The 23603-nt window shown below is 26.0% G+C and overlaps 1 protein-coding gene across 1 annotated transcript; it reads left to right on the top strand.

Annotated features, from left to right (window-relative positions):
- Positions 1–7590: 7590 nt before the first annotated feature.
- LOC123275528 (prohormone-1-like) lies at positions 7591–23590 on the top strand. Its single transcript, XM_044743693.1, has 3 exons — positions 7591–7818; positions 13647–13796; positions 22878–23590. The coding sequence occupies exons 2-3, from the start codon at positions 13692–13694 to the stop codon at positions 23037–23039; spliced, it is 267 nt and encodes an 88-aa protein (XP_044599628.1). The 5' UTR covers positions 7591–7818; positions 13647–13691; the 3' UTR covers positions 23040–23590.
- The last annotated feature ends 13 nt before the right edge of the window (positions 23591–23603 follow it).

Here is a 23603-nt window from a genome sequence, read left to right as displayed (position 1 = left end):
ATTCTTTGGATTTTCTGCGAGTTGATTTCAGGATAAACTCGATGAAATTCGATTCTTAATTGACACTCAGCGCTGCGGTCCATTCGGCTTACTAATTACTTTCTTGTGTAATTTATAGCAATTACACAAGGGGAGGGGAAATAGTTCACGTGTCTGACCTTCAAATTATTTCCCGCTATCAAATGTGAGGATGTTATGTGACAAGAACCAATGTTGATGCGAAAAATGGTGATAGACATTACAGATAAAAATGTACGAGCGAGGGTCTGAAAGGCATTTACTTACATAACAAGGTATCGTGAGGATCTTTCTCTTTGTTTCAGCTTTCGATTGAATACTTACTACACGGTAGATCTTACACAATACGATGCTGGTACCACAATTGAAATATTCCATCTGATGGTGAATATATTATACTCAAACGCTCGGTGGAATCGAATATAAATACGGTTTCTAGAATATATATTGTTGTCAATAAATATACCGTGAGAAAACTTTAAATTTGTCAGACCGTTTGACGTAACCGATAAAACTGGGTTTTTCAGAGTCAAGTACACACTTTTATCATTAATTAGAGCTACTGGTTATCTAATTCTTTCATTTCGATTCATTATACCGAATATTGCACTTGTCCATCGGTATTATTATTTAATCAGTTCTTATCATGATTAAACGGAGGTTTATAAATGCAAAAGGTATATTTAGGCGAACTCATTATGAAACACATCATTCATACGTATTTATTCAAGTATTTAAGATCTTTTAGAAATGAACTGGGCGAAAATTTGAGAACGGAATTCAATGCTAATTTTTGTTAAATTGAATTTACCGTTTCATTTTTGCGAAATTGTTTTATTGCGCAATAGTCAGTATTATAATCATGGGTAAGATTGGATCTAGTTTTGGTTATCCTATCTCGTACAAAATCAAGCTTGCACTGATTAAAAATTTAATTTGAAGTTTATTCGATTTAATAAATATCATTTCGAAGAGTTCTATTTTAAATCAGGTGATATTTACTCGAATTAAGAAAAATTTCTTAGTTCAAGAACTTTTCAGCTCGATTAAAAATGATTAAACACTTAAAAATTAGTTTTTTAGTCCATATGTTTTTCTTTTGAATTAAGTTAACTTTTTTTATCAATACATAATTATTTTCAACAAAATTAAGACCAAGATTAGATTAAATCTATTTTTTTAAATAAAAATTGATGTAATAAGTTCATTGTAGTTCATTTTTTCGAAAAAAAAAATCAGCCGAGGTTTAGTTTCTTTCTCTAAGAAGAACAGTTGACTCTTTACAGTTTATAAATTTAAATAAGTTAAGTGCTCCTCGAAAGAAATGGAAAAATTACAGTTTTTAAATATAATTTTTACAAACTCTGTACACAGTAAAAAAATTTGCGTCATTGCATAAAAAAATGTGTTAAATATTTAATATTTTTTCGTGTTGATTTCAGAGAATAAGTGTTCAATTTACATATAAAGGTGTTATATATTTATCATATACAAATTTTTAACACAAAATTTTTTGACGCAACGATGCAAAATTTTTTACTGTGTGAGAAGTACATTTTGAAATTAAAAAATTAATACTTAAAATTTTATTTTATAAAAATTTTATTTAAAACTGCAATTTTTATAATTTTTAAATTGATTTTTTATAAAGATTTTGAAACTGTAATTTTTAGAATTTTTGTTAGAGGCATTTAACGATCAGAATTAACCCGTCACTTTCAAGAAAATGCTATACAAGATTAATAAATCTATACATAAATTTCGCGACAGCATATTTTCTAATCTTTGTTAAATTTCAATTATAAATTTTCCTGTTAGATAACATAAAAAATTCTAACTAAATAAATTTCATCGAAAAATTAAAAACATTAAACAAGTTAAAAATAGTTTAGCGCCGGTTTTTTCACGCCTCTGACTGCATGCAACCCCTTAAAATCCACGTTAAATTGAATTTTATGTGAGGTAATAGAATTACGGTTAATAATATTTATTCTAAAGACAAATATATTCAAAATAACTTGTTAATTTAATAGCTGCATAATATACTCATAAAGACTCTAGCTCATAGTTTATAATTTAAAATTCTAGGATGTGTGTCCGGGAACGATATTTTTTATGGAGGATAAAAATAATGTGATTTAATTATTTTTTAATTTAATGCTACTGTTTTATCAAGAACCCGGATATCCAATCAAATCATCCAAGTTTTTATCCATGTCTACTCATTTACTAATTGTTTATTATTATTATTATTATTATTATTGCTATTATTATTTTTTTTAATTTGATTACAATGATCGTTTTTTGTTATAAAATAAAGAATCAATTTTCTAAAATAGTATTTAATCAAGAAAACGGAAAATTATTGTTTCGTCAGACATTGCATGATTATCGGGGTCAATAAGAAATGTAAGCTCCCTTGAGTGATTTTGACTCGCATTGTCCTGTCTTCTTGGGAGAACATGAAGCGAACTTTCGTTTTTTGCTCAATGTAAATCTCGAGAATTCAATAGTTGAAATCTACTGATATAATAAAAGAAATTTCAAAGGTCAATTTTCAGCTTTGTCATTTTGAATCTTTTACTTCAAAGAGTGAATTGTTATCTTAAGGTTCATACAAACTTAGAGTTAAAACAAATTATTTTTTTCAATCTCTAATTTTGATACAATTTTCTTGATTATATTTATCAGTAATTGATAGAAACATTAATGATCCTAATAAATATTTAATATTTTTATAATTAATTCAAGGCTAAAATTTTGATCAAAAATTAAAAATGTTTTGTGAAACTGTCATTTTGTTAAAAATATATTATTTTTTATTATTCCTTCCGCTTGTGATTACTGCAAAGCATTGCCATTGCTGCAAGGCACCTTTTTTGCAGGACCTCTCGGAAAACGTCTACGAGATCTCGACAGATTATTATTTATAAATATCAAGAACTTCTTATTAGAATTCCAAGTCACTACTTGATGTACACCCTTACAATAATAACAAATAAAAGGGCCTATTTAGAAAAAAATTTTGAAAAATCGGTTTTTTTTCGACTGCTTGATAAAAAAAAATCAATTCTTAACTAAAGAAAAAACTTTTTTGTCTCCAGATAATATTTATGCAACACTAAGACAACGATTATCGTGGGCGAAATCAAATTTTCGGAAGCGAAGAAAATTTTTTTCCTCCAGTAAAAATTTTACTTGAGCCGAGACCAGTTTGATCTTTCTCATTAAGGGGTTATATACAGTTAGAAGGCCGAAAAAAAGCGAATTTTCCAGAATTTTTTCTGAGAAAACTTTTAAATTTATTGATCTAAAAATTTGTACACATATTATGGTATCTTTTAACTGTATTTTAAGACTTAGTATTAGTAAAAATATTTATTTGGAAAGGAGCTACAGCTGATCTCTGAGAGCACCTCTTAAAAAAGACGTTTTGCGGTGACTACTATCCCGCATGAAAAAACTATATATGGCTGAACATATATGGAAAGTTGTATGGGGAATATGTGATCATATATAGCGGCAAAATTATATATATGAAATAATAAATGTTTTGTTAATATAATGAAGATATATTTGATTCAATATAAGTTCAAATATTTTAGTGCCGTATATTACTTAGTATATGTTATAAAATATACTTTTATTATATAAAAATTACTTATATAAAAAACTATATAATAGATAAATATATTTTTCGTAAAATATATGTTGAGATAGATTATTACTGTATACTTTCATTTATAAAATTTCAATTATATGGCAATATATATTATTTTATTATAAATTACCATACATAATACCAGATATTTATGATATGTCGAAATAGGTCAAAACGGAAAGATTAATAAAAAAAAAAAAAATTAATAGTTTGTTGTATATCTCAAGTTTCACGAGCAACTTGATCAATCGAGTTTACGGTCGAAGCAAATCTGAATTTCAGTAAATTAGTAACACATCACGAAATATTTTCTTTTTTTTTATAACTTTTTTTCAGAGAATTATTTGGCCTCAGCATTCTATTGTAATTTCGGTACCAATGCCAATATTAAAATTATATTGAACATATAATTTAAAGTATATTTTATTATTTTATTATTTAATTATACTGAAAAATACATTGTTCTTATACTATTTATAATATAGTGTTGATTATAATATGTACGATATATTGAATCATATATAGCTGAAAATATAATTGAAATATATGTTATGAGTATAACGTCAATACATAATACTACATATATCATTATTGTATATATGAAACGGCAAAATTTTGCATATGGGTCCTTATATAATCACATATATTTTTATATATGTAAAATATAATTTTTTGTATATGATGAAGGATATATAGCTTTTTCATGCGGGATATCTCTGAACTGAATCCTCTGAAATTTAAAAACCGAACAGATTTCGTTAAAGTAATATTAAATCTAGTAATTAATCGAAGGAATAAGCAAAATAAATTTTTTTGACAAAATGGCGGTTTCTCAAAAAAAAAAAAAAAAACTAATTTTTGACCAAAATTTCGGCCTTAAATTGTTTATAAAAAAAAAAATATTTATCGGTGAGAAAAAATCTTCGATTAATTACTAAAAAATATATTTAAGAAGCTCGTGTTAAAATTTGAGACTAATCGGTTTAGCCGTTTTCGAGTAATGTTAGTCACCGACTTTGTAAACACCATTTTGAGAAAAACGCGTTTAAAGTTTGAAAAGCACTTTACACAGGATTAAAATTTTTTTTTTTATTTGCGTGTAACTTCGAAAATATTCACCGGAACGATATAAAATTTTCTGTGTGTATTCTTAAATATATGTACATTAAGAAAATAAAATAAAAAAAAAACGATTTTTTGAAAACTCTAACTGTATATAACTCCTTAATTTTCTTTGAATCAAGTAAACCTTTTTCTCTGTGTAAGTGGGTAGGCCCCCTTAATCCCTTTGAATAGTAAAAGATTAATCTTTATGTTGATCAAAATGATAAAACAATACTAAAAATAAGCCACAGTATTTTTTGTTTCGACAGCAAAACTTGTATTGATGCACTGAGAATACCATGCTACACTGAATACACGTTATATAAGCGGGTATTTATATAATCGTTACAATACGTATTGTCGTAAACAGAATACGTATTTTGATCGTAACAAAACTCGGTCAGTAGTCTGTTACTTCTGAAGAAAAACACCCTTTTTTTACAATATTTTCTTCTTCTTTGAAGTCTCTAAAGTTTATAGTTTGTAGCTTCGCATTACCTTGTCTCCTGATGATCATTTTTGTAATAAAAACTAATACTTACTTTTTTATTTCCGTTGTAGTAAATTTTCTTTGTCAGTTGACTTTTTTTTCATTTAAGAAAAAGAAATGGAAAATAGTTTAGAAATTCTTAAAAAATTTTTTTAATTATTAAATAATTATTTTTCTTTGATTAAAGACTTTTTTCGCGCACTTAGAAAAAAATTAATTTGATTCAAGAAAAGTTTGATTATTTTGAATCAAGCAGAAAAACTTCTCGACTATTAAATGTTTTTTATTTCACGTAAATTTTGGTACAATTGAAATTTTAATTTTAATTATAATCTCACGACTGTAAATTTAACATCACTACAATCCAGCATTGACTAGCTACTAATGATTGCTCGGAATCTAATCAAGTAAAAAAGTTCTAATTAGAGCAATAGATTAGGAACAAATTTAACAGCTCAAATAAATTTTGTTGCTTCAAAAATGACCGAGATATTGAATTTCATCAATAAATTATATGTATATTATCTATATTTTATCTATCTTCGTGAATAAATTAAGTAATTCAATACTTCAAAGTTGTTGATTTTGAAGACAGAAAGTTAATGAAAGATAAAAATTATATTAGGGTTGCGCGAGTTAATCGAAAAGCTTGTTACTTGTTATAGCGTAAGTTCTTTATATACAGTAGACATTCGTCGGGGAAAAATTTCGATAGAATATCGGGTATAAATTTGACGTTTTCGTTGCGTAAAATACTGAGGATGGTCAGACGAAAGAGGAATGCGAAAGCAAGAATGTAAATATTTTTACAGTTTTTAATGTGATTGATATTCTGTTTTCTATTTTTCGCTTTTATTCTAAGAGGATGACAGTTTAAGAGTTTTCTACGTTGCGAATATAAAATAAAAATACCTGTCATCCGTCAATAGTTGAAACTTTAATTTTTTTCAATGCATAATTTTAATCTTTAACCCTCAAAAATTTATTGACTATCATTTATCAAACGCCTGAATGTTTATAATAAAATATTTGTTATCACTTATAGTAATTGTTAATTTTATACTGAAAAAAAAAATTTAATTTATGATTGAAGAGAAAAATTCTCAGACCAAGAAAATCATTTCATAGTTTTGATTTAAGTAGAAAAATTCTTAAAGTGAGAAATTTTTCTGGAGTTAAGTAAATCTAACTTTATTCAAAAATTATTCATCTTGATTCAAGTTAATTTTTTTTTAGCATATAAAGATGAAGCGCCACTTATTTTCAGCCATAAAAAATCGAAAAATTGACTTATCCATAAAACTATTTTTTTTCACATGATCTACTTTTCAGCAAATTAATAATAGAAATAAATTGTATTTCTGGAATATTGAATTCTATAGAGATTTTAAAATTTGAAAAGTCTCAAATAAAACATCAACTTTTAATAAACAATTTTAAGGATTTTGAACATTTATTTTTAATTCCTAATGATGTAAAATGTTAGGAACATTTTAGAGAAAAAAATTTTTTCTTTAATTTTCTGAACTAACGAAAAATTTATTTTCTTTTCCCAAGTAGAGCAAAGTAACTTATAATGTATTTTTGAATATTTCAGAAGTTTTAAAGAGAAAATTATTTTTTTACGAAATTTTTCGGTTTTTGATTTTTTCAATCAATTAAATGAAATTGTGACTATTCAATATATTTACCCAAAAATCGTGAAAATTTGAAAAAATGACGAATCTACAAAAAATTTTTTCTTTCAAACTTTGTTTCGAATTGCAATGTGCATAGTGGAAAAAAATCATCGATGATGAAAAATGTATGAATCACCTTAAAATTGTTGATCAGAAGTTTTAAATCTAGAAATTTTAAAAAATTAACCCAGTTTTTCTCTTCAATCCACCGAAAAGTAGAAGAAACTTTCAATAGTCACTTAATTTATCGATTTTCGTGGGTGAAACCTTACATGGAGTCCCACTTCTATCTAAAAAACTAATAGTTGAATAACATTTTAATCAAAATTTCAATACATTAGAAATTTTGATTATGTCAGAATGAAAAATGATCATTTAATGAAAATTTACTCTAAAAAAAGTATCTAAAAATGGTAAAAACAAAAAAAAATTTTTAAATAAATAGAAGTGAATGTAAGACAAGATACTTATGGTTATTGCTGTCGCGAGCAACTTTGATCTGTCAGCAAGTAGTAGAAGCAAGGGATGAAACAGTATGTGTCACTGATGAGATTTTGTTTTTCCCACCACCAAGCAACCGACCGAACGCCGTGGCTGTGGCAGCATCTCCGTCACAGCTACCACCAACCCCGAACCCCCAGCCCGAGATCGTCCCGCGGGACGCGCCGGTAGCTTCTGCTCGGATATAAAGTGATCGCGTGCTTGCAAGCTCAGTCACATCACCCTCGACTCTACCACGGCAATAATCACACGCCAGCTTATTTGCTTCCCTCCACACTAACAATATTTATTTATCACCGACTTCCGCAATCTACCACCTGTTCGCGACAGCCAACACCTCCAATAACCGCCAACATTTACTTCCGGTAAGATATTTCATTAAGCTCTTTCAATTAACCTTATATTAATTATTTCTTTTCAGTACACCTTCAGTCTTGTAAAGCTATCAATGTTTACTACCTTAAACTTCAAGCATGATTATCCCTTTTTTTTATTACTAATTTTAAATTATTCAACTTTTTACGTTATTAATTATAAATTTAATTGTCAAAATTTGAGTAGCAAATTTTTTTTTCTGTCTGGTATTTTTGGTGTCATGTATTTTGTCAATTTATTTTTTTTTGCTCAATAATTTTTTATTTCCCTTTAAAAATATCCAAAATTTTTAAACTAAATTTTTTATAACTCGAATAACCTTTTTATAAATTATAAATGTTATAAATTATCTCTGATAATTTTCTATAGAAAAAAAATTGTGATTTCTTCTTGAAATTTCATGACAGTCAAATTCTTGAAGGTCAAAATCTTTTCTCAATAAAGTAAGTACTTCAGAAAATTTTTAATAAATAAATTTACAAATTTTGTTTTTTAAATCTGCAAGTTGATATTTTTCCTTTTTTAACGTTGCATATTTTGTGTCATAAGAAAAAAAATATATTTCTCATATTTTTTGAATAATATAACTTTAACAATACTTTGAGGAATCATCAAAAATTTTTTGAGTACTAAAAAATACTTCATTTTTCATGATAAAAAAAAACTAGTTATTTTTAAAGTACAAATAAATTAAATGAAAATTATCAGATTGTCTGAATGATATTAAAGCGACACTTAGTAAACATTTCGCACTCTTTTTATACAAATTAATTATTTAAAATAACATTCAAATTCATACAAAAAATTTTAATATCACTATTCAACATTTACTGCATATTTATTTATTTTTTTTTTTTTACTTTTAATTATTCGTAAAATAACAGAAAAAAATTTTAATCTTTAAATTTTTATTTTTTTTTTTAAACTTTAGTAACTTTCATATTTTTTTAAAACACAAAATCTGTTGATTTTAATGTCAATTTTTTAATTTATTTTTCTTTTACCTTTAAAAATTTTTTCTCATTATTAAAAATATAATTTAATAAATAATTTCATACAAACAATTTTTATAAGAGTTAGAAATTTTTGTACCCAAAATTTTTGCAATACTTAAATTTTTTTACAAGTAAAAAAATCAGCTGTTTTAAATATGACAAATCCTGAATTTATTATATAAAAAAAAAAATTTATTCTGTGCATAAACTCTGACCTACTAACAATATATCTCATAAGAGCCGACCGATTATTTCGTAGCACAAATATAACGTATCATTATTACCAACTGACAGATAATCTGGATTAATTGTTTGCGTAGGCACGAGTAAATATTGCAACATTTAAAACAAAAGTATTTGTGCTATATCTACAACTGCATATATCTTTTACACCGGTGACAAAAATGTATACTTATAAAATTTACCATATAATGTGTATTTTATCTAAATATCCTCAGAAGTTAATAACAAACATGTGTGTCAGGTCATGACATAAAACGTCGAAGCATCCTGAGGCATAGTATCATGGAACAGAATCGGATAGGAGTTAGTGTTTTGTGTACACGCACTATTAACGTTATATGGGACATTAACCGGACGAAACGAGAATCGACTTACAATATCAGACAATACCCGAGTAACACTATTCATTGTTCCATGTCTCGATGAATTCATCTGTTCCGTCGTGCTCTTTATAGCACATGCATACTATAGCCATGCCGCTTTAAATTCAATTCACTTATTCGCAAAAACGTTAATTAATGAATTTACGCAGAGCTTTACATACAACGCACGATTTAATTAAACTCTCTGTTATTGCCTTTATATTTATGCTTTTATATTACACTGATAGAAGGATTTGTTTATAGTTAAAAAGATTTGTTAATATTTAACAAATCATTTATTAGAAGCCATTTGTTAGGCCTTAACAAATATTTCTTAGTATTTAAAAAGATTTATTAATATTTAATAAATGAATATCAGATTTATTAAATACAAACAAATCATTTTAAATACTAAGAAATATTTATTTAATATTAAAAAATGGTCTCTAATAAATGATTTGTTACATATTAAAAAATATTATTTAATACAAATAAATCCTTCTATCAGTGTAATAATTTCCGCTGTCACATCGAAGGAAGCCTAGGAAGCTCCCATGTTTATCAAATAACACCAGGATATGTCATAATCGAACCAAAATTTCCTCTAGATCGGGATTTACTTCCCTTTTTATATTCATGTCTTCCGTTTATTTTAAAGGTCACATATTATTATTATCAATATTATTAATTTCTTATTTCGGTCTTTTTAAATAATGATATTAGTGGAAAAAATATATTTGTAAATGTCAGGAAAAATAGTAATACACTGTAAAAAATCCGGAGTGAATCGGGAGTGAATTTCACTCCCATCACTCGGAGTTCTGGAGTGAAGTAATTAATCACTCCGCGTAGGGAGTGAATCCGGAGTTTTTATTTGCGGAGTGATTTCAGAGTGATTTCGAATTTCACTCCGAAAAACATCCGCGTTCGGAGTTTTTAAAATAAATAAAATAAGGATGAATTTTCGTTCTACAAAAAAATCTCAAAATTAATCTTTATATATATATATTACTTCTGTGCGTGTGTTTGTCACTGAACTCTTCCTAAACGGCTGGACCGATTTTAATAAAATTTTTTGTGTGTCTTCCGTTGGATTCCAAAATGGTTTAGATTCACAATTCAGTCCGCGAGAAAATGTTTATTTAATAGATTTTTTATTTATAAATTGTTGTTGACCTTGACTGCCCACATGCACTTTTCATATATTTTATAAATATCATATATATAAGTTATATGAAAAAATTCATGTGGGTACTCAAATGAAAGGTCTTGATGAGTATAAAATCATAATGGACTTATATTTATGAAAATGTTGATAATTAACGAATGATAATGTATTTTCTTAACTAATGATGTTTTTAACGATATAAGCTCATTCCGATGTTACACTCATCAAGAGCTTTCATTTGAGTACCCACATGCATTTTTGATATATTTTTCATATATACATATATATAATATATATAAATATATAAAATTTATGAAAAATTGATGTGGGTACTCAAATGAAAGGTCTTGATGAGTGTAACATCGGGATGAGCTTATATCTTTAAAAATATCATTAGTTGACAAGATACAATGTCATTTCTTAATTATTGAAGTTTTGAAGGATATAAGCTCATCCCGATGTTACACTGATCGAGTTCTTTCATTTGAGTACCCACATAACATTTTTTATATATTTTATATATATGGTATTTGTGAAATATATAAATATATAAAATATATCAAAAATGCATGTGGGTACTCAAATGAAAGCTCTTGATGAGTATAAAATCAGAATGGGCTTACATTTACGAAAATGTTAATTATTGAAGAATGCCCATTGCATATTGTTAACTAATGATGTTTTTAACTATACAAGCTCATTCCTAAAATTTCGAAATTTAAGACGTGTGTACATGACAACGTCTGTCCGGTCCGCTAGTATATATATATCTACATATTTTTTTTTGACAATTTTTAATTATAATTAATTTATAAAAAAAAAAAATAAATAAAAACATTATAATAATAATTAAAATGAGATATTATTAAAAATAATAAATTAAATTTTTAATAATTAAATATAAAAAGGGTTTATAAAAATATTTTCTTTACAAAAATTTATTTATTTCTAAATTCATTTATTTTGGGAGTGAATGCGGAGTAAATTTTATTATTAATAAAAATTAACTCCTTCTCGGAGTGAATATCACTCCCGCTGAGAGTGAATCAATTAAAAATCATTCATTCTTCATTCACTCCGCGTTCACTCCGCAAACTTTTTACAGTGTAGTTAGCACTCTAAGTAAAATATATAAAGGTGACAACTATTATTATCACCAGATAGTGGTCATTAAAAATAAGCGATAGTAATCATTACCATGATAATGTGTAAAAAAAATTTTTTATTCATCATGAACTTTGTATAAAATCAAGATTTTTAAACAAATATTACTTTGTTATTAATTTGGCATGAAATCAATTTAATTTTCTTATATATTGGAAGAAAAAAAAACAGTAAGTCGGATTTAATGAATTTTTTTTCATACTTCAAGCGTGGGTTGCGATTATAAGGAAGTTTTTTTGTATGTCAAACTAATGAGGCAAATATGTAATGAAATTTTAAGGCTAAAATAGATCATTTTGTAAGTAAAATTTGGAATAAACACGCAGAAAAATGATATTGCTAAATCAAGTCTGGAAAAAAATTGTAGAAAAAATTACAACGGTAACATCGTAATCCAGAATGAGACTTGCAATACGGTGACTTTGATCGTTTTACATTTTTAAATTTACGATGTATCATCGTAAAAATTCTGATATTTACTATTTTTCTAAGCATTTTTATGATGGGACATCGTAAGTTTTAAAATGTAAAATTATCAAAGCGTATTGCAAGTCTAATCTTGGACTACGATGTTACCATTGTAATTTTCCTTCCAATTTTTTCCTCATGTATTCAAATAATAATAAGTAACGCTACACTGAGAAAAAAAAAACTTTTATTAAGAAAATTTTCTTGATACAAGAATTTATGTTCTTGAAAATTTTCAAGGATATATATTCTTAGCTCAAGAAATTTTTAAATTGATTGAAATAATTTTCACTTAATTTAAATAAAACTATTCGTTTGTTTATCTATTATCTAAAAATAAATATTGATGTTCTTCTCTTCAGAAATTAATAATTAATTATAGTAAAATATTTGATCGTCAGCGAGTTTCTTGAGTCAAGAAATTGTTAGTTGAGCAAAAGTATTTTTTTTTCTTAGTGTATAAAACTCTTATATAATCTGCAATCCGTCTTTAACGTATACAAAAAATTTTATAAAATGAATTTTTTTTTTACATTTTTGTAAAGAAATTAGAACGATTTAATGTCAATTTTATTTTGAAGTCAATTTTTTTTTTTTATTTGAATTTTGCATAAAATTGACAATGAATCGAAGATTTTTTTTGCATGGGCGTCGAAGTCTCAACGTGTCAGTTTTTAGCATTTTTGATCGAATTTTTTTTAATTGTAATCCTAATATCGATAAAATTTATGTTTACATTTTTGTAATTATAAAAGTAAAGAATTAAGAAAAATTTTTTGGTGAAGAGATTATTGAGATAATATAATAATAATTTTATTTACATAACATTTAACTATAAATTACCATTAATTATAAATTAAAAAAAATATTTGAAAGTTCTTCCAATATCGATAGAGTCAAAATTTGATTCATTATTAAAAAAAAAATTTGCATAAGAAAAATTTTGGAGCTTCCAAATTACAAAAATTGAAATTTCGTCTTTCAATTGTTTATTTTATTACGAGATATGATCATAATAATAAAATATCTGTATGAATTTTAGTAATTTGAAAAAAAAAATTTAAAAAATAAAAAAAGTAGTCAGTAAAAATTTTAACCATAAGAATTTCAAGTAAAAATGAAAAATTTTGAAAATGTTTTAAATTTATCAATAAAATTACTCTAAAAATTTTCGTGAGTTCATCAGTTCATATTTTTAAATGCATAGAGAAGTAAAATATTTAGAAAATAATTATTCTCCGTCAAAATAACATCAAACCTGATTTTTCAAAAATCGTTATATTTATCATCTCAAACCTAACCGAAGCCACTATTAATAAATATTTTTTTAAATGACTTTCACCCCAACTGATTTTTCTATTTTTAATTTCCATCAGAAATAAATAATGACCTAAAACTTCTCACAATTATAATTCCAGATAATTGATCCACTGAAGACTCACTTATAATTCCGGCACACGAAAATGATGTCCAGAATAACATTTTTGGCTGTGATCGCGGTGATAATCCTGGTGGGGTGGAGTGCAGCTCTTCCGGCAAACAAGGAACGATATCTGAATGAGCTTGACGTGAGTAAACACGCCTCTATTAAGCTCTATCCATTATTTATTATCAATTATTTTTTATTTCATCTCTCTCTCACTCAGATATTATTTGTTCAATACGAACGTCGCTTCCGAAATTTTTACCGATTAATTTTTTAGTTCGACCTACTGTTGATATAGTTGTTATTTATTTCCATCGGTTATTCCGAGGTGACACAATAATTCCCGAGTCTCACCTAACCTTGACAGCCTGAAAATCATTACGAACAATAATCCATGAGCGCCATGATAAATCGGTCTAGATTCGCCCAAATGTTGATACTTGAAAAATGTGGGGTGAAATTATATTAACAATTTTCGGTTTTACGCAAGCAACACAATCATATCACGCTTGTCAAATCTAATTTTCATCAATCATCTAATCAGAACAAACCAGTCTGAAAATTAATACCTTTAAGAGTTTAATCTAGTTTTTCGGCTAAAAAAAATAGGCTAATTTTGAAAATTTCTCATGAGCTTGCTATGAAAGATATGTTTATAAAAGTTGTAAAAGATGATAAATAAAGTCTTAAATTATTATTATATTATTATTAAATTATTATATTGCGCTAAACTAAAATGCCGCTTTCCGCTTCCGTCGAGGAGAAAAATAGTATTCTCACCACGGGCAGGAAATAAGAAAGCCTCAGATTACATGTTTGTCGACCTCGGCTTCGCCTCGGTCAACAATTACATGTGATTTAAGACATTTCGTACTTTCCTGCTCTAGGTGAGAAATGTACTATTTGTATTAATTTTTTTTTAGTTTTATTACAAAAAATTTGTACTCAAATAGAATGCCAATAATCTAGAGGTAGGTCGGCTACAAGATATCTCGGCAACGGCTCATGTAAAACAAAGAAACCGAAGTATTTTAGATTCGGCATGACAATGGCTACAAAATAAGCTATTGACATTAATTTTGAAGAGTTGTTGTTAATTTTAAGTAACAAATACAGAAAAAATTGATTTTTTTGCTGTTGTTTGAAAAAAAAAAAAAAAAAAAAAAAAATAGCAAAAATCAATATTTTAATGATGGTAGTCTATATTGTGAATATTTATGTGTAGAATGTATAATTAAAATTTCAGAAGGATCGGCCCACGGGTTCCGGAGAAATCGTATTGGCTGTCCGTAAAAACGTAGTTTTGAAAAAAACGCGTTTTAAGTTTCTTTAAATAAAAAATCTTACTAAAATTTACTTGCACCGAGCCTTTCGCCCAAAACAGTTAACATACCGCCGGGAATTCTTAGATACATATACATTCGAAAAATGTAAAAAAAAAATCGAATTTTCGAAATCGATCAACTACACTACACCCTTAATAAATCAATTTTATTATTGCTATTGCACCTGTAAAAGTTATAATTTACCGCTATAAATTTATATGAAAAACCGCTTGATATTTTAAAATTCTGAAACTCGGGCGACAGGTGGTTGCGTTACATTTGCATTTAAAAAAGCTCTATGGTATATGAACCACGCGGCATACTTTTTTGCATTATAACCCAAAAAAAAAGCTGGTTAAAAATACTTTCCTCTTGTTTTATAACTACAGCAAAAAAATCAACTTTTTGAATTATAATATTTATGCAGGCTTTTATATTATATAATTTCCTTAATTTTATACGGATTTACATAATTCATTTCTCGAGGATTTGCGTGTAGAGTTTTGTTTAGTACTTGGAACGTAAGCTGTTTTGTTTTAAAAAACCATTTGGTTAAGCCGGGTGGCAATTTTTTATGGACTGAAACAGCACTAGAAAATGAATAAAACGAACTTTTTTTCGGTCTCAATTAAATTGACATCAAATGAAATTTTTTTTTTCAAATAAAACTGACTTTTTTCATCGCTACACTCGGAGCTATTGAATTAATTTATTGAGATAATTATTATCATTTCCAGGGTTATAATTGGATAATTTATCGTTTAATTAAACTTTTAGTTATTAAGTAGTGATACAATCGGTGAAAATTTTTTATCAAATTTTATTATTGAAATTCCACATAATTGTATTTTTTCTTTATATAACTACATTTTAGAATTTAATTTTCTAGAATTATATAAATTTATAATTCTAAAATATTAAAAAAATTCATGGATGTTTCCTTTCTACAATATACTTTAATTTAAGTTATTTAAGTTTCTAGCTGAAAATCTATGGTAAAAATTAAATTTTGAAATTGCTATTGAATTTATGTTAAATAATCAAAGCCCACGCAAAAAAAATAAATAATAAGATTCTGGTCCTTTTTAATGTTTCAAATGATACATTGGACTCCGGGGTGGCATAACATTATATATTACGAAACATAATACAAGAAAGTATAAAAGCCAACATTTATAATTTAATTTTGGAAAAAGTGAATTATAGCGGTTAGTATAGTAAATAACGACCCTTACTCTTTAAAAATTATCGTTTCAAACTACAAAATGTTGACGTTGGCTACATTAAAATATTAAATTCTTACTAAAAAAATTTCAAAACATCCATTGATATTTTTAACATATTATACGATCATTTTTTTCGTACAAAATGATAAAAATTAAAGTTGGAAATATTAATTATTAAATTTTTTCGACATTTACATAGCTTTTATCACTGTTTGATATGCTATTTTTTTCTATATAATTATATTAAATTGTAACATTTAAATAACAATTATAATAAATTAGCTGTTAAAATCACGATTTTACTGTTTAAAATAGTAGTTATTATCAATTGATTACTATTTATTACAAATTTATCATAGTTTAGTTTTACCGTTTATTTTTTCGACTTTTTTAATTGTTACATAGATAGAAGGATTCACGACTCAAGAACAAAAAATCTTTAATAAAAAAGACAATTATATTTCTTGAGTCAAGGGAAAAAATTCTTGCTTAAAAAAAAAAATTTCTTAGCTCAAGAATTTTTCTCTTATCCTAAGAAATTTATTGTTTTCCTTGTACTAATCTTTTTCAAGACTTTTTGTATTGAGTCGAGCAAATTTTTCTACCAGTATACATTTACAGCAACTTTACCAGGATATTTTTAAGATGAAATAGAAATTTAACGTCAATAGAAAATTCTTACTAATGAATTTATAAAAAATTGATAAAAGAACTTTTTATAATTGAAAATAATAAAATATTTAAATATAAAAAAGCTATAAGATTTATTATTCAAAAGTTTTTCTGCAAAATTTTTCGTTAGAAAAAAATTAAAAAGTTATAAAATTTCAATTAACTTCTGGGTCATTAAATTTCATCCACTCACTTTTATCGTCGACATTACATCAAAATGTCAAAAAACTAAATTACCTTCAAAATTGAAATGTTGATTAACAATCATATTATCTGCAAAATTCGTAATGTCACGAGTAATTTATCGATCTTACCAGTTTATGTGTTTTTTCTCACTCCATTCAGTTTTCTATCAGGAAACAGCATTACAGCTAGTCAGTCCACTGCTTCAAACTAAGCCCGTACTAAAAATACCGATACAAAAATGTAGACGTCAATCCTTACAATAATCCACTGATCCTTGAAAAAATACCAGTAATTTTTTTACCAAATAAATAAAACAAATAATAAATATTTTCTGTCCTAAAAAAGTTCAATTTTTTCGTATTCATTAATTTACATATTATTTTCTTCCATACAACATTAATTAATTTACCTTAACAAAATTAGTTTTAAAGTATCAGTGAGTTTAATTTTTAACACAATTATCGGAAAAGTATACGGTGGCTTTACGATACTGCATATGACAGTTCGTTAATTGAATAAACCCTCCGTAAGCAAAACCCAGTATTGTCCGGAGTACGTGGTTCCACACACTGGCGCACAATTTGTCAACCATTGTTACAATTACACTTTTTAAAAGTTCGATTGTTTTCAAGAAAAAACAAAATTATCGATCTTACCAACAAAATTTAATTACCCGAAACACAATTTGAATTTGAATTCCTAAAAATTGATTACAAATCACGTAAAAATGTTTGATGCTCCTTCAAAGAATATATGATTGTTGATCCTTCCATAATTGCCTATGACCCTGCTGCCCTGATTTCTCAAAGTAATGACTTTTCCATCAATTTCCCCCTATACTAACCCCTGTCTATATTTTCTTCATTCGTTCGGCTTCCGCTACGTTACAAAAAAAAATATCAAAATATAAACCAACTGAAGCTTATACATTTATTCAGATCTGAGTCATCACTAGTTCTGACTTCTACCCTTTTACTTTTTAATGTTATTTTTCCGTATAAAAATATACTTTTTTTTTTATTCCTATCGGTTGATCGGCAGTCGTGTATTATTATAACAAACATCTGAAACAGCCGCTCCACTGAAGGAAAACAAATGACAGTGACCGAGGGATATCTAAGTAAGATCTTTGATGGACTTTGTGGATTATTTATTTTATTTTTGGGACATCACTCGTTAAAAGCATGTCACTGATTGAAACAAAATAATCAGAGATTCTATTCAAGATTGTTATTATCTTTCGTTAGGTCACTGGAAAGATAATCATCAAAGCTTTTTTATATTCAATGAATGAATATATTTTATATTATTTGCCTTCTTATATTTAAATCTTTCATTATTTTTAATTATAAAATGTTCTTTTTATAATTTCGATAATTCGTAATTAAAAATTTTTCTATTGATGTTGAATTTTTATTGTATCTTAAAGAGATCTTGGTGAAGTTTTTGTTAATGTAAAAATTTAATCAGTCGAAAAAATACACGGAAAAACTAAACTATGATAAATAATAATGGATTTATGGTAAATGATAATCAACTGATATTTCTTAAAAACAACTCCGAAAAAATCACCGGAAATTTCTACTCAGTAATAACTATTCTAAAATACTTCATTTGAAATGACTATTGTTTTTCTCGCTGACACCGTAAAATATTAACCTAAACATCGAAAAATAAATTGTTTTAAAAATTGAGCCTTCATTTTTAATTTTAAGTAAGGTAAAAGCCCCAATATATGATCATGTACCAGTATATGATCACTCCATGTATTTATATACCTATATTTGTGAATATAGATATACAAATACATGAAGTGATTATATACTGGTACATGGTCATATATTGAGGCTTTTACCTTACTTCTTCTTTCACATAGGAATTTTTTCAATTTAAAAAGTATGTATTTAAAAAACATGATATTATAAATTCCCAGAGTTTAAGAATTTTTAAAAGTAAAGTATTCGATTTTTTTATTTTACGTGAGATTGAAGGAAAACAGTAATTTGATTTTGATTTTGTTTTATGATTTTTTTCTTGGGACTACCCTTATTTCTTTTCATTTCTGTGCTTTTCTTGGATACTATTCTGATTAAAAAATAAAAATTTGCTCCTTAAATTCTAAATTCTATAAATGTGAATTTATTTATTAACCCTTTGAGGACACACGTCGAAAAAATTACGTTGAGGACACACGGGGTCCAGTAGACCCCACTCAGCAAAACAGTTCTAATTAATTTCCTATGTGATGTATTGACTTATAATTGGCACCAAACTTTAATATAACATTGCCTCTAAATATCAATTAGCTATTTTTAATTTCTAATAATTTAAAAATACTAAAAAATCGTTTAGAAAAAAAAACTAAACTTTTTTTATAAACAAAGTTGCAGAAATTTTGATTTTTACGATATCGAAAAAAAACCGACGCCATTTTATTCGGAAAACAATATATTTTAAATAAAAAAATCAAAATTTAATGAAGTTTGAAAGAAATATATTTATTCTGAAGTTTGAAGTTACGAATTATTGCGTAGATTTCAACCGATAACAGATTGCACACTGAGACTCATTTATAAATCTCCTTCTAAATTTAAAACTGCCTCAAAGTTCGCCTGTGGTCCACTGGACCCCATGTGTCCTCAACAGGTTAAACAATACTATAATAAATGTGAATATATAATGTTTAAGTATTTTGTTAACTTGCCATTCAGCTCATGAGGCCTTGGCATAACTTTTTGATAAATAAATAAAAAATAAACATTTCAAGTCACTTTTTTTTTTATTTTCACAACTTCGATCATATTGATGGAAACTTTTATTTAGAGCACATTCAAGGTTCTTTCAAAGAAGCTTCATCAATTTTACTCCAACTTATTTCACATGAATTATATTATTTTTCAAAATTAATTTCTTGACTCATACACGGAGAAAATTTTATAATAGAGTTTACTATCTAGTTATGGTAAAATCTATTAACTGAATTCGATAGTAGTAAATATTAATTAAATAATTATGTAAACCATCTGAATTGTAGTAGTTACCATCCTGATGGTAACTACTACTATTATGATGGTAATCAGTAATAATAGCTATTATTATTTTAACTAATTACTATTATCAAAATCGTAATTCCTAATATAACCTGATGGTTACAGTTACCATCAGTAATAATAATAGCTACTATCGAAGCTAGTAAAAAATATTTAAAAAATTAAAAATTTGCGTTAGCGTGGATGCATTTCTGAATGAACTAAAAGCAGTTGTAGCGTAGTGTAGTACACAAAAAGTCGGGACTAAATTCAGATTGAATGTATATTTAAATTTTTATTTACCTAAAACAAGTTTCAACGCCAAATTTTTCAAAAAAAATTGAAATTTCCAAAGAAATCAAAATTTTCAATAAAATTCAAATTTAAAAAAAATTAAAATTTCCAAAAAAAAATTTTAATCTTACAAAAAATTTTTAAAAATCATAATTTTCAAAAAATCTAAGATTTTCAAAAAAAAATTTTGAATACAATGAAGTTTTAAACTAATTATTAATCATAATTATCTAATTATTTAAATTAAAATTTTCCCTTTAACAATTTCAATTAAAGAGAGCATACTCTTTGCTCCAGTTGATGGTATCGTATTTTGAAATGCATCGAATTAGCTTGACTACATGTCATTTTTCTTCTGCATTGAATTAAATGATATTCTTAAAGCTAGCAGATGAAATAAACTCATTGACCTGTTCAAGTTATGCATTCTGTTGACGAAATTCAATGCACAAATTATCAAAACTAGCAACCTGCAGTCCCTATGTGACTGCCAAGAATTGCGAACTATAATAAATAAAATTTTGCTTAATTGTATAATGATTTCCGTTAAAGTGTACTTTACTTTCTTAACTATTGACATTTATAAAGATATAAGCTCATCCCGATATTACAATCATAACGAGCTTTCATTTGAGTACTCACTTGCATTTTTGATATATTTTTCATATATACATATATATAATATATATATATAAATATATAAAAAATTCATGTGGGTACTCAAATGAAAGGTCTCGATGAGTGTAATGTCGGGGTGAGCTTATAACTTTAAAAATGTTAATGGTTTACAAGAAACAATGTCATTTCTTAACTATTGACATATTTAAAGATATAAGCTCATTCCAATGTTAGACTTATCAAGAGCTTTTATTTGAGTACCCACATGCATTTTTATATATTTTTCATATATACATATATATAATATATATAAATTTTATGAAAATATATGAAAAATTGATGTGGGTACTCAAATAAAAGCTCTTGATAAGTGTAACATCGGAATGAGCTTATATCTTTAAAAATGTCAATAATTTACAAGATATAAGCTCATTTATTAATTATGAATCTAGAGATAGAGTATTTTCTCTTAATGATATTCTCTTAATAATATAGATGATAGGATTACAATTAATTCAATTATAATGGAACCATGAAATGATGTTTCATTATTTTATTTTGTGAAAAATATTAATAATTGATAATAATAAGACTTTTTTAGTAACCCAAATCTTGGATGATTGCTATTTTGATAATCATAGTCAATCATTCAAAATAATCAATAACAACTCTAATATTTGGAAATTTTCATCATATATGGATTTAAACGATTGTGTTATTATTTATTTTAATATTTTAAAGGAAAAAATGTTCATAACTAAAATATGGATGCAAATAAAGAATTGAATTAAATAAATTTATATTATTTTTTCTTTTAGAATTTTTACAATTTGAGTCGGTTACAGTTACCATCTTCGATTATAGCAGTTATAATTTTTAAAAATTACAGTTATCATTTTCGATAGTAATCGTTACCATTATTAATAGTAACTAGTACAATTGTCAATGATAACACCTATTATTTTGTGACTAATTAATTTCATTACCATTTCAGATAGTAGGAGTTAATATTTTCGTATAGTAAATACTATTATTAATTTTTCTCCGTGTATCTTATACTTTTGAAGTTATCGAGAGAATTATATTAAGAATTTTTGTGTTAAATATTTAACACTTTTTATGTTAATTTTTTTTTCAAATAACACAAAAAAGTGTTAAATATATTAAACAAAATTTTTTTAACGCAATGACGCAAAATTTTTTACTGTGTAAGAACTTTTATTTCTTATAAAATTGATTCTTGAATTCATATCGTTAAAATACTCAGTTTTAAAGATATAAGCAATTGAATATTTTAAAATCAATAAAAATTCTACTTTGCTGAACTTAATTTTTCAAGGAACAAGATTCCACATACTATAATATTCTGCCACTAAACCCTCCTTAAAAATACAAAATACGGTAACAAAATTATGAACTGTATTTTTAAATAATTTAAAATAAACAAAGAAAATATTAAATTATAATTAAAACTATACTGATCGGTACTTAATCCCGGAGATTGGCACTCAAAGTCACTTAGCTCCTCAGGCTGGGTTCGTTGATTTTAGGCGCCAGTCCTTCGACAGCCTTTGACAGCATGGAAAACAGCAATTTCCAAGTAATAATTAATTAATTCAAACTTATAATTTGATAATTATATATTATATAATACAAGTACAAAATTCTGAACAATTTTAGTAATTACTCAATTAATTCGGTTGATTGAATTCGAATCAAAATTGTGTATTAAAACTTTTCAAAGAAAATCCAGCCATATAATTATATTTCTTATTTTTATTGTGTGAAGTTTAAATTTCTTGCAACTTTTTGGTAAAATCAAAATTTTCCTTCACTAAAAAAAATTTCTCTAACAAAAATATAAAATTTCCAGCTGGTCGATGACGACGGAACCATGGACACAGCTTTGATAAATTACCTCTTCACAAAGCAGATCGTAAAGCGTCTTCGCAATCAGATGGACATCGGTGATTTACAGCGTAAGCGCACATATTGGAAACAGTGCGCCTTCAACGCAGTATCATGCTTCGGTTAAGACACCAATTAGCATAATATATACACACATATAATAATCATAACTTGATTAATATATTTGTCTTATTCACTCTACCTCCTAGATGTAGTTCTGTAATCCGTCGAAAATTAATCGGCGGACTTAGAAAATTTAAACCTCGCTAAAATTTAAATTTCCGGCACAAATTTAATTATCAAATTAAATCAAATATATATATGTTATATATATTATATTGATGTTTCCTATATAAATGTGAATATATATTAATATAAATATAATAATATATGAGTATAATGTTATCTTCTTGGTTTTGAGTAATTTATTTATAAACAATCTCTAACTGAGTTTAACTTAGACCGGCTTCAAAATTATTTTAATTGACGTAGGAGGATATTATACTATATTTATTATTATTATTATTATTCTTATTCTTATTATAATTATTATATAAAACAAAATTTAAGTATTTATAATTCAAAAGCTTTATTTTAAACATTGTATAAGATAAAAGTTGGTCTGAATTTATGTAACGTTGATTTTAAAATAAAATATACACATATATATCTATAAAACTAACTGAGTGAT

Source organism: Cotesia glomerata, linkage group LG1 (assembly GCF_020080835.1).
Source record: "Cotesia glomerata isolate CgM1 linkage group LG1, MPM_Cglom_v2.3, whole genome shotgun sequence".
Taxonomy (NCBI): domain Eukaryota; kingdom Metazoa; phylum Arthropoda; class Insecta; order Hymenoptera; family Braconidae; genus Cotesia; species Cotesia glomerata.
Note: the sequence above shows the minus strand (reverse complement) of the source record. Positions and strands in the feature narration are given on the sequence as shown.

Coding starts and splice junctions, on each gene's coding strand:
- LOC123275528 (XM_044743693.1), top strand. CDS start 13,692: ATGATGTCCAGAATAACATTTTTGGCTGTGATCGCGGTGATAATCCTG. Junction 13,797..22,877: donor GATATCTGAATGAGCTTGAC/GTGAGTAAACAC, acceptor TAAAATTTCCAG/CTGGTCGATGACGACGGAAC.